This window comes from Python bivittatus, unplaced genomic scaffold, assembly GCF_059951505.1.
Source record: "Python bivittatus isolate LINGU-HERP-01145 unplaced genomic scaffold, Pbiv_v1 ctg000480_np1212, whole genome shotgun sequence".
Taxonomy (NCBI): Eukaryota; Metazoa; Chordata; class Lepidosauria; order Squamata; family Pythonidae; genus Python; species Python bivittatus.
Genome location: NW_028277075.1, coordinates 16,146,565 through 16,166,173, shown reverse-complemented (window position 1 = coordinate 16,166,173; position 19,609 = coordinate 16,146,565). Strand labels below are relative to the sequence as shown.

Below are 19,609 nucleotides of genomic sequence, written 5' to 3'. Positions count from 1 at the left end.
CAGTCACTAAGTGAGGTCTATCTATATGTTGCTCAAAATTACCTTCAACTGGTACCTCAGAGATGGGATTCATCCAAATTAATTCACCGAGACATACCTGCTTATTTGACTGGCAGTGACTGAAAATCTATTATGTAACTTCTACATAACCTGTATTACATCACTTTTATAGCACAAAATTATAGGTATTCAAAAAAATGAGGTGCAAAACATTTTGAATTTGAATTGAATTTTGAGCATAAAATGGCTATTTCATATTAAACCAATTTGATCATTTGGGAAGCTTGAAATACTTTCAAAATAATTGAAACAGCCTTTTTCAAATTCAAAACAGGGACTTTCAAATTCATATGGTTTTGTACACTGCTAAAAGAAAAGAAAATATATAAAAATAAGAAGTACCTCTTGATCTAGAACAGTAGCAGTGATCTCTACCAATACTGTAGGTAAATTATGTCCAACATCTGAGTCACAAACTTCTTTGAGAAGAGCTTCAGAACAAAAATGAATCATTTTTCTGATAAGAGCAAGACTTGCTTTTCTATTCAAGAGAAAAATAGCATTTTTAAGAATCAAGAGGAAAAATACATTTTGGAAATTACACACTGACTAAGCTTTGAACTTAAACCCAATTTATTTGTTTTATATTACTATCACTTGGAATCAGATTTTCATTCTGGCCAGTTAAGAACCATTCAGAGTCACACCATTGCTCCATTCCATTGCTATCTTTTCCCCTCACACATGGTTATGCCTTTATGGTGGATCATCGGAATACAAGCTATGACAACTCAAAAGCAACCTTTTTTTCAGTAGTCATAAGTACTATGAGTAATAGGATAATAATATGCACAAGTAACATGTTAGCTTGAGAAAGAATCAGCAAGCTGAAAGTCTTTTTTTGTCAGAATACTATAAGTCTGATTCTTATGGCATACTTAAATTCACATCCATGAACAGAGTCTTTCCCTTTTTTTTTTTTACCTTATTGAAGGCAGCATAGTTTGTTGAAACGTTTGTGCAAAAACAGGTAACAGTCTTTTCAAGTATATTGGTGCCATTTCTGGATCACCTTTGGGCTCATTTGATTCTTCTTCATCTTTGTTGGCATCTTTCTTTTTCTTTTCATCTCCTTTGTTAACTGGACACATCCAGTCACCTACAATTTGTTTAAAGAAACTTCTATTAAAGGCTTTAAAAAGCATGTTCTATTAGTTCTACTGATTACTGCAAACCACTTGGACATTCTGAACTGAATAAAATTCAGTTAGACCATTTTCTTTCAGGATTCAGGCTTGGGTATAAGACAGAAACAGCACTGCTTACACTGGCTGAAGACCTTTGTCTGGACCTTCTGGTCCTATTTTCAGCTGTCTTTGATACCATCAACTGTACTATCTTTCTGGATCATCTATAAGACTTGGGGAAACTGTGTTCCATTCGTTCCAGCGCTTCCTCAGTTCCAGTCAATTAGACTACTGCAAAGTGCTCTAAATAAACTGCCTTTAAAGATGACTCAGAAATTGTATTTAGTACAAAATGCAGTGATCCCTGTGTTAATTGTCGCTACATGCTATCAGCACATTCCTTGTGCTATGGTCCCTGTGCTACGGACCCAATAGTTTCTGGGTGTAATTTAAAAGAATAGTTCTAACTTATAAAGACCTCTATGACTTGGTGCCACACTACCTTCAGGACCATCTAACTCAACTAGGATTGAATTATGTGATATGAATATCTCAGGAAAAAATACCTGTAGTTCTTTATTTCTGTGAAGTTAGAAAAACTGAGACCAGAAGGAAATGTTTCTCAGTAACAGCACCTAAATTATGGAACAGCCTCTCCCAGGAAGCTAGACCAGCCATCATCATCATCATCATCATCATCATCATCATCACCACCACCACCACCATCATCATCATATTTATTAAATTTATACACTGTTCAACTTCCAGTGACTCTGGGCGATTTATAATTGCTAACAATAAAATTGTCTTTCCAGAAGCAATTTAAAACAGAGCTCTTCCGAGGGCATTTTAAATGTAATACTTTGAGGGAATGCCATATATAGGTTTATATTGCTCTAAGTTACTATTTTTAATTTTTGTACTTGTTATATTTTTATATTGTGGATATTTTTAGATATTTTGTAAATTGTACACTGCAGAGAGTTGCTCCAGCATGACAGTTTATAAATCTAATAAATAAAAATAAACAAATAATTAGAAAATAATATACTGGCCAGCTTCATACACTTGACAATTGGTACCATAAAAAGGTAGCCATGTCATTATTTGAACCATCTTGCTGGTGGCTAGTAATTGCATTATCTGAACTGTAGCTTCAGAAATGTCAAGCTGCACTAACAGTTTTGTCACCTTCCACCCAAAATTATGCTGCACGTGTAACAATATATTTTTCTTACAGTTTAAATCATGCAACTATCAGTACCAGATGAAGATTCATGGTTTCCTATGTTGTTTTAGAACTGTCAAGACAACAGTAGAGAACACTGAGTGGGACACTCAGTATTCCAAACTATAAACAATAACTAAATCAGTGTACAGTAATGTTTTAAAATCTGCTAACCTAATATTTTGTTATTCTTACATTGAACTTGAATTTTGAGAAAACATACTGACAACTTTTCACACTAACCAGGAGACTGAAGAATAGCGACTACTTCACTATGTCCTCTTTCGCGAGCTTTGTCCAAAGGAGTCTTTCCATCTTCATCTCTCAAATCTGGATTGGCACCATGTCTCAAAAGAGTCTACAAGTAATCAAGTTTTTATTACTAAATTTTTATTTGAAAAATGTAACATTGGTTTAGTTTTAATTTCTACTCATTCAACCAAAACACTGACTTTAGACAAAACTATCCTAATTAGTGGGCAATGGTATTTTCATACTTCTTTGTTAGGAGGTCACAGTTTGTGGAACAATAAAGATATAGACAGTTATTTTCTCCAATAAATAGAGGGTCAACTAATTTGGAGATAGTTTGGGATACCTATAAAGCTTTCACTCCTGGTAAGGTAATAAAGATAAGCTTCTTGGCAAAGAACATACATGAATCACAACACAGAAAATCTGAAAAGCAGCACTGGAACTATATGTCATAAAACAGATTCAGGGAGATATCATGCTTTGAGATCTACTAAACTGGAATTGGACTGATTAAAAAAAAAAAAAAATCCACGTCCAAAGCATTTAAACAGGAGAAAAACCTGGGAAATTATCAGTTTCTTGTGTGAAACGTCTGCAACAAAATAAAATAATACCTTTGGTAACAAAGTCATTGTGAACAAATTATACTAATTATCATTTTCCTGAATTCTATAAAAATTATATTCTACATATGTGGATCTAGTGAACAGATAGACATTTTTAGAAATTAACATCTCTTCCAGAAAATTTAGATGTGCAGACAGGCAATTTGGCTCCACACCTAAAATTACTTGAAATCTTCAACTCTACTGATAAGATGATGTCCACTGAAGCCCCTGGACTAGATGGAATAACAGCAGAATGTATAGAAATGGCAAGGAGAAAGCAGCTTCTATACATTTGGAGATATTTCAGGCATCCTATGGAAATAAAGGTTATATCACTCTGATTTTGACAGCTGGTAAGGAACCTAACAGTGAAACAAACCAGAAGCCTGAATGAACAGATGCATCATGAATGAGCAATCAACAAAACATTAAATCAATAAGAATTAGGCCCTAGCATTGCTCTCACAATATTCCAATCTATGATCAGGATATATTATTTGAAATGCAAGTATTAAATCTGCTATAAAAACAATTTACAGTGGTAAAGATATGAATACATGACAATATATTTTACTTTCAAATTGCACATCACAGGAAATATTTGGTACACTTAAATTTAAGTTCCCTTTAGAAAGGAACATAGGGTAGGTTAATTTATTTCTACTATTGCATTATTTAAAAAAGCAGAGCATTAAACAAATGGTTACTATAAAATTCACCTTTGCTACTTGAGGTCTTCCAAAACATGCTGCATAATGTAAAGACGATGACCTTTGACCTCTATTTACATCAGCACCCCGTTCACAGAGAAATTCAACCTGTTTTATATAAAAGGAACAGGATAGGTTTATTTATACATTTTTCCCTATGAAGAAAGTTAACCTCATTATTCTATTCCATGTTTACCATTTCTTGAGTTCCAAAAGCTGAGGCCCAGTTCAAGAGGGTCTGTCCTACATCATCCATAAAATTTACTTCAAAAGCTGTAGAGAAGGGGAAAAAAACTTGTTCTAATTATTCAACGAAACCAACACAACAAAGGTTAATTTTCAGCAGGCACCTTGCCATCACACAAACCTATAAACCTTTTTTTAACTAACAGATATAGCCAGTCCTATAAAAAAAAAGTCCTGGTCAACTACAAATTATACCAAACAAGAACAGTTTGCTTACCTCCTGTGTCAATAGCATCTATTAGGGCATCAGTATCTTTACTACGAATGCAATCTATCAATTGCCGATGGGAACGTTCCCCAGTACTATCCAGTCTACGTAGTCCTGGGATTCTTCCTGTGGACCCAGCACTTGACTTTGGCAATGCTTTCCGTCCTTCAAACAGTAGTACCAAAAGAAGATCTACCAAACGCATGGTATCAAGTACACATCTTTCATCACCCTGCAATGCACTCTCTATAGAATCTGGAAGCTCAGATCTTAGGAGATCCTGGAAATAATTAAAAGTGTAAACAATAAAAATACATAGGACTTTAGAAGGTCCAGTGAGAAAGGGATTACATCTCCATATGAAAAAGCTGAGGTTTCATAAATAAATCAGTTGCAACTGGTTAACTTTTTAAGTTAACATTCTGAGGATTTAAAATGTGTAATTACAGGAAGAATAACAGCATAAAAGTAATTGTTTCTAAACTACAGGTATTTAGAATATACAGAATGTAATCATATATGTCACCAAATGCTGTTTTTTAAACTATTAAATAATGAACAATATTCCAAGAATGCTTACGTGTGTTACTACTGGAGAGCCTCTGCAGAGGGTTGATAACAGGCTTACTATAGTTGACACCTGATTACTTAATTTAGAGTCTGCTGTTGCAGTTGGTGCCCCTGTGCTACTCCGGCCAGGCTTACATGCTGAAGAAGGTCCTGAAGCAGTACCACCTGCTGCAGCCATACGAGATAACAGCTCTTCAGTTAGCCCATGTTTGGCTAATGGTGCTGGATCAACTCCACGGCGAGTAAATCTATCAGCTAGTGAAGCAAAACATCTCAGTGCACCATCAGAAACCTGAAAGAAATAGATACACATATGATTATTCTCAAAGAGTTGTTGTTATTCTCAAAGAGTTGTTATTCTCAAAGAACCACCATGAGACAAGTTCTTCAGGATTATTATTTAGTATAGCAAGCTTTATTTACTCAAGACTATACTCAAGACATTCTCCAGACATTCTACTTTACTGTCGCCACAGAACATATCCTTAAAGCTAGTAGCTTGTAAATTCTGGGTTGCCGCAATTATGTTCAGCTAAAGAATCCTTGCTTATTCCTATTGTTTTTCTTGGGTCCCATTCCAACAATTCATCAAACAAGAGAAGTAAAATTATTTTTCCAAAGCTTGCTCTCCATCTTCAGTCTGTCCAATAGCAGGGATATGTCCTTATTTAACTTCTCCCTAAATAACTATCTCTTTACATGTGCTGCCCTGTCTCTAATGCTTTATGGGAAAAGAAAAAATATATGAAGATTGTTTTGCAATTCTCAACATAGAGCCAACAGGATTTAAACAGAAACGGTTTTGGATAAGACATGTACAAATCTCCAGATAATCATGAAGTTGAGTGAGTGACCTTAAGCCATTCACTCCACTTTCTAGCACAGAATTATTATGGGAATATAAGTGGAAATGAGAAAACCAAGTATGCTGCCTTGAACAAAAGTATGATAATATATGTTATAAATATTATCTTAATAAATATTCAGTAATACTTCCAAACTAATAACAGTTCATTTACATTGCTTAAAACAGGGAACATGATGCTATTAGAGTTGAATTCTGTAATATTTTTACTGACTTTCAAGTATGTGGCAAGTTTCACATACTTTAATTAATTACAGCATTACATAGGTCACCAAGATCATTAACTAGTTACCTGATGGTCTTCATGTTTTAATAGACTTGAGAGGGATTCAACACAGATCTCTAGGGAAGAATCCTGTGGTTCCATTTTTCCACAAAGTCTGGATACCACAGCCATAGCAGAATGTAAAGTATCTTTATGAACAAGGTGCCCACTGTCACGAATAAATGTCAGCACACAGTTTAACCCTCCAGCTTCAAACACAGCACCAGATTCACGGGTACAGATCAGTTCTAACACCTAAATGCAAATGGAATGTGACATCAACTCATGGCAAAAGACATGCTCCTAAAGTTCTTTTATCTCACTGAATCAATGCATTTTTTAAAGAAACAGGTCTTCACCAATCAACAGCTGCTTTAAAGTGCAAGAACATTTTATGCTGTTAAACAGCACAGTAACAAAGATTGTGTGTGTCCATATGGAAAAGAAGGGAGACAAACGACAATAATACTCTAAACAGAAAACATCAGCACAAAATGATAGAAATGTCAGAATTAAATAGAGCAGATAATAAATTAACTAACTGGAAGAAAGCACACTCATTTCTTAAACAGTATGAAAAAGCAACTTCCAAAAACAAACCTCCACAAATCAGTGTCAGATAATTGTTCAGGTTTTATGACAGAATGTGTGTGACTGATACGAGCAAATATTGAAACAATGACTATATTAATATCTGGTTGGATTAATGCAAGTTGTTTTTCCTGGAACTTAATTTACACCAGAGAATGTTTTAATATACAATAAGTTGATATGAAGAAATTAAGTGTTTAAAATGCTTTCTAGATTTGAAACACATTATTTTAATTTTTTAGTTAAATATCTGAGGATCAAGCTATATGATTTTTTAAGTAATACAGTTGATGGCAGTTGAAACAGGAAACAAGAAGGTATCAACATTCCTATATGTCAATTTTCTTATTAAAATGTTCTCAGATGTCATCCGTAGAAAGCAAAATGTATTGGCATTTTTCCCCCTTTGGAAAGAAGCCATTTTTTAGCAGTTAAGGAAGAACATGGGCAGGGTTGGCAAAGGGAGCACAGGAAGTCAGAAGAATGGTAGGTAGGCTGGGAAGGATCAGGCAGGGTTGGGGTAACTTTTCCTTCAGATAGAGAAAAATCAAAGGTAGCAAAGTATTAAGTCAGGGAAAAGCAATAGAAGAAAATACAGTGGGAAAACAGACAAGAAATACCAGGTTGAATAAACAGAGATTCTGCACCTTCTTGCATTCCTGCAATCAAGTTTCTTTGTAATAAGACCAACCTTCTACTTAAACTTTTTGTTGGTGATTCTTTAAACCAGGGAAATCAATCCATCTTCACAATTGTTTTAACTACGTGCTAACATACAGAAGCCATCACTCTAACTGGTTTCCTCTAAGTGCACTGTCATACTTTCATTACAATTAATATCTATAATACATTAGTCAGGACTGGAGTTCAAATAATAACAAAAACTTATACACAAAGCAAAGGTGGAGTAATGGATCAGGAAAGTTTTCTATGTTATTTAATGCTGGCAAGATCTTATGCAAAATACCTTACTGTCTTCTATCATGATTTGAAAATATTTTTAGCTGAAATTAAGCAATGCCTTCATGCAAAGCTGATTAATGAATGCTGTTCTTGGTATATAATTTTGATGCCAAAAACCTGGAGAACTTCATTTTCTGTACTTGTATAATCAGGACAGAACAACAATACTATATAATCACTATATAATCAGAGCATAATAAACAATACTATATATGTATGCATCTGTATGTGTATCTTACATGGGTATTCTGCACATGCGGGCCATTTCAATACTATGCTATATATGTTTTCTCTATACTGATACATTTCCATGAATAAAAAGCATCATCTATAAAGCGACAAATGAAAATAGTTTGTACATTAAGGATCTAATTGCAGGCTGTGGATGAGTAAGTATCATTTTGCAGATACTGTATCTCTTTAGTAAAACTCCCTGGGTTTAAAGCAGCTAAATCCTTGTCTAAAATATACACGTTACTGTAAATATCATTTATCTTCAGCAGAGCTTTTCTTGGTGACAAATGAAAAATACAAACCTACCTTTACACATTGCTCAGCTAAGTCTCTACTAGTTCTGTTGTTAAGTTCCACGACTACTAAACGATTACAAAGTGCTTTGATAGCACCATCTACTCCCACAATCCGTCGAGTGCATTCTGCTGATACATCCAAATAATAAGTTATGGCACGAGCTGTTACCTCCAATACATTGTCAGGAGCACTTTCATCAAGAAAAATTTTACACAGTGCTGGCAAAAAAGTACGAGGGGGGCATCTGCAGGAAGAGAAATACAATCCATCAATTCAAATTCATTCTCCTTTGTACATATTTAATCTATTTATTAGATTAACATCTAGACTAAATGAGTACATTATAGACTACATTTCAAAAATTGCAGATAACAGCTGTTTCATATTTTGCTGTTGAGGAATTAGTATTTGCATGTTCTTTTTTAGCTGCTATTTTAATTTAATTTTTAAACTGAACTTAAACTGTTCATAAACTTTTCTGAAAAAGCTTTATTTTGAAGGGTAACATAAAACATTTTAATAATATAATACAGTACAACACAATATATATCCTAATTTCTATTATACTGATAGGACACTTTCCCATTGACCTATCCACTACCTCTAAATCAATTTAGTACAATTTCTGCTAGTTCGACAGCTACAATCTGATTTATGGATGATCATGGTTTATTAAATTTATATGCTGCCTGACTCCCAACAATTCTGGGCAGTTTGTAGAAGGGCTACTCTCCAAAAGCATGGTCTAAATATGGGACTAATTGCATACTGTTCTATTTTTTAAAGATGAACTGAATGCCTTAAATCTCTGCAATATTTTGGCAATATAGGTTACAAAAGGGGTAGCAGGGATAATTACAGCCTGCATTCTTTTGCACTTGTGTTCAAAGACAAAAACAAAAAATCTGTTCTGGATACTCATAAAGTGCTCTAGAAAACAATATGTGATAGAAAGAATTGCGGTACAAAGAGGAATCACCAAAAATTGAGGATCCCTTGACCATAAGCAGAAATACTTTTCAGTTGCACAAATAAGTTCCAAGCCAATATTTGTAATTGCAGATACAAAGCTGTGGTTCTCAGATTGTGCTAAGCCATAATGTAGTTTATCTTTTTGTACTGCACAACAGATTACCCGCAAGTAGACAAAATAATGGACACCCCCAAATTAACATCTCACTATGCATTTAATAGTTTAATTTGACTTATTCAAATGATTTGCTTTGAGGAAGATAGAGGTTAATTCTTCTTCATGGCTACATCCAATATCATATAGCAGAAATTATTCTTGCTCTTCTTCCCCCATTCAGATTCAAAGGAAGATGTCCCAAACATCTGGAGATCTGGGATTACACAGAGATACAGGGCACACAGAATTTAATCTCCCAGTGGGAGATCTTTTCACTGGCAGGGAAACAAATTCGGAAACAATCCTTATCTAATATGTATAATGAACTCAAGATGAAGCATTTGAAATTGCTGGATAATAATATACTTTGTTCTGCAAGTTAAAAAAAAAAAAGATGGAAAGGACTCCTGCTTGAAACCCTGGAGAACTGATGCATTCAGTATAAAGAGTATTGAATAAGACAGAATATTGATCTGACTCTATGTAAAGTATTTTTATGTATTTATTATATCAATTTATATACCCTATATTGGGAGGTGAACATAGGATTTAAAACTAAACCAAAATGTACTTTCCTAATTTTTAGATGAAATAAAACCCTGATCACCTATTATACACATGCAGTTCCAACATGTTTCTCTGCTATTCTTTTTATTCACTATATAAGATTGTCTACCAACTGAGAGTTTTTCGAATTAATTTTTTATTCAGCTACTTGAATGAAGACTTGTTTTTTTCCACTTGCCAAACCTTCTCTTTAAAGGGAATGATTCTTAGAACTTAAATTACTTTGAGACAAATGCTTTAAATTTAGCAATAAAATTGGAGCAAAACAGGCGGACTGTGTTTTAACAATTTTACATAGAAACATTATAGGTTAAATACTTATACAAATAAATAATTCAGGAAAATTTCATAGTGAAAAAAATGAAATTATCCAACAAAACAGCTTAACATTGTAAAACTACTTTGCACAGTGCAGCTGCCATGGCTTTCCCACATAACAGATGAAATCCAATAATAGGACTCTGCTGACATAGCACAGTCTCTAGTCATACACCTAAGTGGGAATAACTTCCTGTCCTCCCCATATATTCTCCAGATCTATTCTGAAAGACTTACCAAACTTACAGAATAAGTAAGTTTGCAGGAGGCAACAGAAAGCCTCCTTTTGCAACACTGTAAAATTCCTCCATTCCAGTTCAGAAAAATAAATAAAACAAGATAAAAGAGTAGTTAATAACTTATAAAGCACTAAACAGTGTGGAAAGAAGATAATTCCCTGGTGTAATGCTAGAAGGCAGTATTACCCAGTAAAACCGATTTATGACAGACTTAAGGACAGTACTTATTTACTGTGTGCTACGGAATTCATTGTCATTAAGTTGCAGTGATGACAGACACCGTTTAGAAGTCAATAAGATATTTAACAATTACTTGCCATATGTTACCTAAATGATCTCTCTGACAGTGTGGGCAGGGTCCTCTGTGGTATGAAGAGAGTCATCTGGACAGTGACAGACAGGATGAGACTTGGATTTGGAAGGTGATAGATGCCTCTGAGGGAAAAGGTGGTGCTAGCTGCCTTGTAGAAGGCAGTGGTTCTTCCCTGCTTAAACATACCATTTGCAATCCAGCAGTGTGAGATAGTTTCTATTTGCTCCCCATCCTTCCCTTTCTAGGGAAACTTTTGCATAAAGGTAGTTAGATTATAGGTACAAAGGTTCCTGGAGGACTCTGGATCCCTTGCAGTTGAGTTCAAACTCAAAGAGCAAAAACTACGCTGGTCACTCTTGTAGATCCCATCCAATAGGACCTGGGTGGAGGGAATTGGCTATTGGCCAATTTGATCCCCAAACCATGTACTCTTCTGGATTGCCTGCAAAGAGTTGGAAACACTGTATTGCAATGGTTCAACCCCTTCCTGAGTGGCAGTTCCAGTCAATATTACTGCGGAAGAATTGTTTAAGCCCCTGATCATTCCAGCGTGGTGTTCTCAATTTTCCTTCCCATGTTATTCAACATCTATAAAAAGTTACTGGGTGAGACTATCCATCAGTTTGGGGTGAGGTATCAATAAGAGATATTAAAGTGTTTTCTACCCCAGGTGTTGCAGAAGATGCAGTGGATGTTCTCAACTGGTATCTGGAGGCTATAAGAATCTGGATGGATTCTGAAGTCAAATCCCAACTGCTGTTTGTCCAAAAGTCCATTGGTTTTCTGATGCCCTTATTCTAGATTTAGATGGGGTTGCATTCCCCCTAAAGGAACAGGTATGTGACTTGCAGGTTCTCCAGAACTTAGGACGATTGTAAAACAGCGTCAGTGGCAAAGGTGGTCTTTGATCAACCTTGGGTATCAGCTGTGACCTTTCTAGGAGACAGAGAATGTAGTGACAAATACTCACATCCTTTTTCTTTTACTCCTAGATTACTACATTACTACATACTCCTAGATTTACTTGTAGATTACTACAATATGCTTTACTCAGGACTGCTTGTAAGATTACTTAAAAATTTAACTGGTGCAAATGTAATGGCCCACATGCTGATAGTTAAAAGCCACTGCTGCAGTGGATGGTGCATAAATTTCAGTAAATAAATAAGTGTTCACAGAAACTTCATTTATTCTCTTTTAGCTTTCTAGACAAACATACTGCTCAATTTGAAGTTATAAAAAGTGCTTAGTTATTAACTTTCAACTCTGCTTTTCCTTAATTACCATTATTTCCTTTATCTGAATGTATTTATTTTTACCATATGAATACAAGGCATGAAAGACACCTGATTATGGGAAAATACACACACGTACACAAGAGGAGTAGCTAGAAGTAACTATGCCTAGCACTAAGAAAAACACCTAGAAAATAAAGATGAAACTTCAGTGATATCCAATCAGAACTCCAGGAATTTTTAAAAAAGGAATACTACATCTAAAATTATTTTTATAAAAATGTGCAGTATTCCACCAACTTCTTCCTTATTTATTTGGCTTACATGCTGCTCCATTTCTGAAGATTTTTCCTCCTTGCACTTACTGAAGAATCTTTGTGAGGTGAACCTAGAACAATCCACAACCTTCTCTGCATGTGACAGAGTTTAATTTGAAAATATGTAGCCCACTCTCAGCACTTGCTGAATGTAAATTCATGGACTGAACATTAGCCTTCCTTTTTCTCCCACATTTTAAATTTACAGTACTATCTTAACGGAAGAATTCTGAAGAACTCAAAAGCTTACACATTATTCGATACCTGGAGTAGGTACCACAAAATAGCATCTCGTTATTTGATATTGGGGGAAAAATAAGCTCCACACCTATACTTTTGTCATACATAGCATGTTACATGATTGCTAAATTCTCTTGAATCCCAAGGTGCCTTCAGAATGCCTATACTGTATCAAACCTGCATGGACTGTCTATAATCCAGTTTTCTTCACTGGAATATGACCTTCTACTAAAAAGCATTCTCAACTATATTCTCTAAAGCACTTACTACCACTCCAATGATAAACAAACCTTCATTAGGAAAAAAAGATCCTGTAATAATAACATAGTTGATTAAAAAAAACAAGGTACAAACTATTTCTTTTCAGCATATACTTAATTAAACTGGGTCACTTTTAAAAATCGTAATAGCTAAAGTGTCCAAGTACTATTAGGGAAATCTATGACGACAATGAATCAGCCTCTCTGAATCACTGCTATTGAAAGACGAATAATACTAATATTAACAGGTCAGAATTACTAAAATGAACATCAGCATTATTATGAAAGTCAGCACTTTTATAAAACAATAACTTATAAACCAAAATACCTGGATTCAGGTAAATTTCCTTTGAATTCCAAAGCATATAATCTATTTTTCCCTGGTTTGTGGTTTGTCTGTCAACATATTTTTAATAGCAAAGATATTAAATAAAATAGGGCATTTTATTTTTAAAAGAGACCAAAGCAGCCCTATTCCAGCAGACCTTTGGCCCTTAGTGAAAGACAAAGACATACCACTTTGTCTTGGTTTCTCCTATTACTTTCTGTCTGGGAGTCTGTCAGCCATGACAATTTCTACCTGTCTCTGTTAGGCTCGATTCACACCATATACGGTCTCCAATTAAAAAAAAGTTACAAAAATTAGCTGTTTGTGAGCCTTTCTTTCTTTCAACTATTGTATTGTTTCCACTGAATTTGATATATTTTTGGCTGTTCAGCTAATAAATAAAATGCAATGCTGGGGGGGAGAATTAAGTAAAATATTGTAAAAAAAATCAATACTGTAAAACATATAAAAACAGGCAAAGGATTCATACTGCATTTTTCCCACAATACTGGTGATTTCCTAAGACCTTTTTTAACAAAATTTGTTTCCTCTTATCAGATGTATTTAATAAAACTGCGAAATATTACTAAAAAAACTTTCTAACAATATTGCTCTAATACAAATAAATTTTACTACCTGCTAAATTTAAAAAGCTCTCTTATTTTCAAGCATAAAATACATGTTAAATCTTCAAGGTCCTCTTATTGTATCAGCAGTTTTAGTAATTGGTCACAATTAAAGTGTCTTAAAAATTATGACAGTTGAATTCTGGGACATAGCAGATATGGTTTAAAACATTAATATAAAATACAACTTTATACAGCAGAGGTCTGCCCACAATAACTCATCATTTCCAAGTTGAGCAACTAAACCATAATTCTGCTAACAACTGTGCCATTTGAAATTCTTTAGGCAAGAAACAGCTGTGATATCAGTATTTAAAGTTCTAAATTAATACTGTCCTTAACAGCAACTTTAAAAAAACAAGATTTTAAATACTTCAGACCAGGATGTAAGGCAGTAAAAACAGACTGAAATCAAAAAGATTTTTTTTTAATAATTTAATTTTCATCCTCCCACCATGTCTGGAATGGAATTCACATTTTTCCCCTATTGGTCCATATGAAGTACAGAAAAGGTATAAAACAATATTTTGCTATACCCGATGTGAACACATGCTAATAAACCAAACTCTGACGAATAAAAGGACTTCCAAAGGTTTCAGTAGAAGTTCTATTAGTCACTGCTACTTCCCAAGAATTAAATTACTTCAGCTGCCTCCAAAAGGAATATATAGTTGTCCAACACAGACCCTGTAATGCCGGGCAGCATACAAAAAGAAGAAAAAACCATAACAACCAATATATGTCATTAAAACTTACTAAAATGATAAAATGGCTATAAGAAATGAAATCTTCTATAGCTCATCAACTGGGGGCTCTACTCATCCTGACCCAAGGCCCAGGGAAACAGCCAGGTCTTTAGTTGCCTTCTAAAAGCCTGCAGGGCCAAGGCCAACCATTATCATGGGGAAGATCGTTCCAAAGGGCAGGGGCTTCTAGCAAGAAGCCATACCTCCTGGGTCCCTCATGATCACATTGTTTCAACAAAGGGATCCAAAGTGTGCCCTCTCTGCAAGAGTGTGGAGGAAGGTGATCCCACAGATAACCTAGTCCTATATCATGTAAGGCTCAACAAGCAGTAAACCAGCACCTTGAATTGCACCCTGAAACCTACTGGGAGCCTGTACAGTTTGTGGAGTAGAAGTGTTACATAAGCATACCAAAGGACATCCATAACCACCCGCACCATTGCATTGTGGACCAACTAAAGTCTCCAGCTGGTCTTGAGGGTGGCCCCATGTAGAGTGTGTTGCAATAACCCAACTGAGAGGTGATTAAGGCATGAGTGACCATTGTCTGTCTGAGTTGGTAGTTCCTCCCTAATCAAGGAACTACCAACTCAGACAATTAGGCAGTAAACAACAGCCTCATCAAGGAACTACCAAGGAGGATACAACACCCCCACCAACACTGAGAGGGTAAGCTACTGTATATAAACAGAAAGCAAACCCCACTCCCTTCTAGGACTGAAAATGTTACCTTGCCGGGTAATGAAATGTCTGCAAGGAAACAACCAAGGTCAGAGAACCCCAAGGACTCCACAACTTCTCCTCCCCCAGAACAACTGTCACCTGCCCTGCAAGTAGGAACTTTGAATCCAGGAGGACTCCCAAGTTGTGCACTAAATCCAAACATGGCAGTGCACCCCAGTCCAGATTCAAGGATGAAATCTCTTGAGTTTTATTCATTTGATTCCAGGATCCATAGACCCAAAACCTACAGCCATTTGGTAGGGTTGAACTGAACTCTGTTCCTCTCCATCCAGACTCCCACACCCTCTAGACAATGGCACAGAGCCTTGAAAGCTTTACTTGGACAGCTAGGGGCAGTAATGTACATTTGAGTATTATCGGCATACTGATAAGACTGCACACTATGCTAATGGATGATGCCCCCCCGCTGACTTCACATAGATGTTAAAGAGGAGGGGGGAGCAGTGAGGCACCTCACAAAGCATGGTTCTTGGACTAGACCACTGTCCCCCAACAGTGACTAGAACTTTCAGAAGAAGGAGAACCACTGGAAAACAGTATCCCCAACACACTAAACTGGTGCCCCCACTCACAACCCCCTGAATGGTATCAAAGGGTGTTGAGAGATGCACTTATCCCCGTCACGAGCCTGCCACAGATAACTGACAAGTGCAACCAAAGCTATCTCAATATTATATACTGGTCTGAAACCTGACTGAAAGCGTTCCAGGTACTCTGCTTCCTCCAGGATTTAATACACTTTGTAGCTATAAGCTGTCCACTTTCTCAATAACCTTCTTCAGAAAGGAAAGGTTGGAGACTGGAAAGAAACTGTCCAGATCTGGCATCTAGTGATGCTTTCATGAAGAGGAGGCAGACTTTCGCCTCTTTCAGAGCCGGTGGGACCATCTCCTCTCTCAAGGAAGCATTCACCATTGCATGGCCCCACTTACATACTCTCTCCCAGGACACCTTAACTAACCAGGAAGGGCATGGATCTAAAACAGCGGTGGCCACACCCACAGCACCAAGGATACTTCCTCAGGACTAACAGCTTCAAACACCTTCCAGATAGCATCACAAGATAATGTCTCAGACAACTTCATAAGACTAGTCCAACTCAGAATGAAGGATCAGGCCACCCTGAACAGGGCCACTAGCCAACATTTGGAAGATACAACAAGAGCAGAGAAATAAGCGCGCTTCTTCGCTCTTATCACCACAAGGCAGACCCTAATATAGGTTCCTCTTGAACCTGTATTACCTTTAATAAGAATACAAACCACTTTGTAATGAAAACAGTGCATTATAGCTGGTATTACTGATCTTTCTTATAGAACACTACTGCTTTCAATGGATTGCCAACAGAGATTTCTGTATCAACATAATCTGAACAAAGAACATTTGTCGCATATTCTCAGTAACATTTCAGCATAATGAAAATCAAACTGATCAGCTGATATAAAGCAACATAAAACCAAAATGAAACTTTACTTACGTTTCAAAGCACCGATCCACATTGTCTGACATCAGCAGCAGCATACATAGCTGCTCCAGTGCTATTAGCTGCATGTCTCTTTCATCCCCCTGACCCATTTGCAGCCATTCAAGCAATGTGTCCGGGTCCACATCTGCCATGATTTTAAAGTACTGTCTCTTCTTAAATTAAAAAGCAATCAAAATTCTTTTAAAAATGCAGTCAAATAACTTGGGCCCAATTAATCTTCTATTCTGAAAAAAATCCAATAGTTTTGCAATCTTCACCTGAAAAAGAAATAGCAACCAAGAGATTTCTCTGTTAGTGCTTCCTAATTTTATTACAATATGTGTGTTATTAGTGTGATATATATATATTCTGTACTCCAATAAAATAATTGTGCAATGCTTCAGAAATAATTTAGAAAAGGTGCATTTGAAATACTATAAATGAACAATATTTGAGAAGGAAAGGCCCTGCTGACATTTATACATTTTAGAAATCTTCACCAGGAATGTAAGGAGCTAAGAGTCTAGTAATTTGGTCTAGATGTTATGCTAATAGTGCCTAAACATTTCAAAGTGGGAGTTGGATGTCTAAAAAAATGTTAGTTATAATACAAGGGGCAGAAACAACTCTAAAATTGTGACAAGGTAGAGGAGCACATCAAATTTAGCAATTTCAGATACCCAGGACAATACCAGCAAAAAGTTGTGTGTTGCAATATTACAACAGTATATTAAATCTTAAACCCCATGGTTTTATTTACTGATCTTCTATTATAAGTTATTGATGGAGGAAAAAAACAGTAAATAGCATTTCAAGAGTTAACAATCTCTTAAATTATAATGCAGTTTGCTTAAGAGCAGGAGTGACTTGTGAACCTACAGATAACATATATTTTAATTTTTTCTGTACTTTCCCAACCAGGTGTTCTGTTGCTTTGATATTATTAGTTTCATTATATAGTTTTATATGTTTTTCTATATTGCCTTGAGTTTTTTGAGGTTATATAGTTTATAAATTAAATAAGATAATGCACACTTCAATTTTAATTCCAATTTTTCTTAAAACAGTTTTATATCATGAACTGAATACATTCTGTGCTTTGTGGGGAGAGGGTTGTTCTTTCTATGTTGTTATTATGTTGCCTTTTAACTTCACTAACAGAACCGAAATATAGCCTGTTTTTTGCCCGGTAAGTAGTTTTATGCCACAAATGTAGAGTTTTCCTTTACCAAAGCTGTAGTGTCTGTAAACACTTCGTAGAGTTAACCTCTTGTAGTTTTTGTAATGAGAATTCAGTTTCTAGAATAAAAGTTGTGTGTTAAACGATATGTTTTACTTCAATAAACCCTTTAAGGGTTAGGCCAAGTTATCTTAATTTAGTTTTAAGATCAGGTTAAAAACATTAGATGATTATATATCAATATGACTTAAACATGTTATAATTGTAGGTAAACTTGGAAAGAAAGTTTATTGAACCATTTATTGAACTCAAGAAGGCTTATTTCTAAACAGACATATATAGGATTGTGCAGCATGTGGTCAATAAAGCTGCTATTTTGGCTTCTGAGAGTATAAATGTCTAGACTCAAACAAGTGATGCTTGGAAAAAGTTTCAATTGCATTATCATTGCTTATTTGTATGCTGATTGTTCAAAGTGAAATACAACCAACAAGACTGAATATATAAAAAACAATGTAAACAGTGTACTTAATAAACTGATATCAATAGCAAATTAAACAATGCATGAAGTAATCAGGAAAAATTGATACTAGTAGTACACAATTTCCATTGAGGAAAGTAAGTGTACGCTTTTTGAGAACACCGTTTTATTCCCCCACACACCTGCACTTCAGTGCGAAAATCACTGAGAAATAAGCCGGATATACTCTCCCCAGCAGAGTAAACACGGAGGAATGGGCAACGGCACTGTGGTAAACCATACGTGTTACATACAGAGACCCTTAGGGTTTTTGTTTTTTTTTAGCTAGGGGTTGAACCTAAGTCTAGGAATAATCCCAAATTTCACAAAGATATTATCACTGGAAACTAACTACATACACTGATGACTTCTCTATCAGGAGGAAGCTTCAAACGTTCACAGAAGCATTTATACAAGCATTCTTACAACAAGAACGTGGCGTCCAACAAATACTGGGCTGTTCTACAGATTTTTGTTTGCTTCCCCCCTTAAAACAACACGAACCGGAGGAAAGTGTTCAGACATCGTCTCCACATCCTAAGGGAAAACTGATTCTCACCGATTAAAGTCCCAAAGCAGCAGACTGAGAAGCCCCAGTGACTCTTCCCCACCGACCCAAGGAAGCCCTGGTAAAAGCAGGCCCAGCAACACCCTTTCTTTCCGGACAGGACCTCGCTCCGGGCCCAGCAAGCGAAGTCGGTCACTTCCATTCCGCCCGTCTCCCGAGCCCAATTTTTCCGGGCCTACCGACCACCGCCTAGCTGAGGCTCTATAGACAGCCCCTGACCCACTCTTTCAGGCCAGGCCGCCCCAGAAGAACCAAACTCTTCCCCTTAGCTCCTACTCCGTGACGCCGCGGCACTCGCGTTCTCCGCCAGCCGCAGGCCTTGCAGGGCATCTCGGCCAGATGGCTTAGGAAACACCGCCGCGAGGCCAGCAGCGTGGGACTTCTCTCCGCTGACCCAGCGACTCGCTCACCTCGGCGCCCGGGCTTCTCTCGCAGCCGCCGCCTGAGTTTTCCGAGGCCTTTCCTTAATCCGCCGCCAGACAGCGTCGCGGCCCGTCCATCTTGATCCTCCCGGCAGAAGCTAAGGCGGTGGGGGAGGAGAAAGACGAAGCGCCACACACACACGAGAGGAAGAGGGGGATGAGGAG

The 19,609-nt window shown here is 36.5% G+C and overlaps 1 protein-coding gene across 5 annotated transcripts in view; it reads right to left on the bottom strand.

Moving 5' to 3' along the window:
• The window catches only part of HECTD1 (HECT domain E3 ubiquitin protein ligase 1), a 69,216-nt gene extending 49,619 nt beyond the window's left edge, over positions 1–19,597 (bottom strand). For 3 of the 5 annotated variants that reach the window (XM_088145393.1, XM_088145396.1, XM_088145394.1), the window contains exons 1-11: positions 19,433–19,596; positions 16,767–17,032; positions 8,237–8,471; positions 6,170–6,397; positions 5,023–5,304; positions 4,452–4,722; positions 4,185–4,261; positions 3,998–4,096; positions 2,659–2,773; positions 985–1,159; positions 403–541 (exon numbers count right to left, since the gene is read on the bottom strand). In XM_088145393.1, coding sequence (XP_088001519.1) covers positions 403–541; positions 985–1,159; positions 2,659–2,773; positions 3,998–4,096; positions 4,185–4,261; positions 4,452–4,722; positions 5,023–5,304; positions 6,170–6,397; positions 8,237–8,471; positions 16,767–16,906 — 1,761 coding nt within the window. In that variant the 5' untranslated portion in view covers positions 16,907–17,032; positions 19,433–19,596. Of the gene's footprint in view, positions 1–402; positions 542–984; positions 1,160–2,658; positions 2,774–3,997; positions 4,097–4,184; positions 4,262–4,451; positions 4,723–5,022; positions 5,305–6,169; positions 6,398–8,236; positions 8,472–16,766; positions 17,033–19,432 lie in introns of all 5 variants that reach the window. The other 2 variants (XM_088145397.1, XM_088145398.1) reach the window with 1 other exon arrangement.
• Between the last annotated feature and the right edge of the window lie 12 nt (positions 19,598–19,609).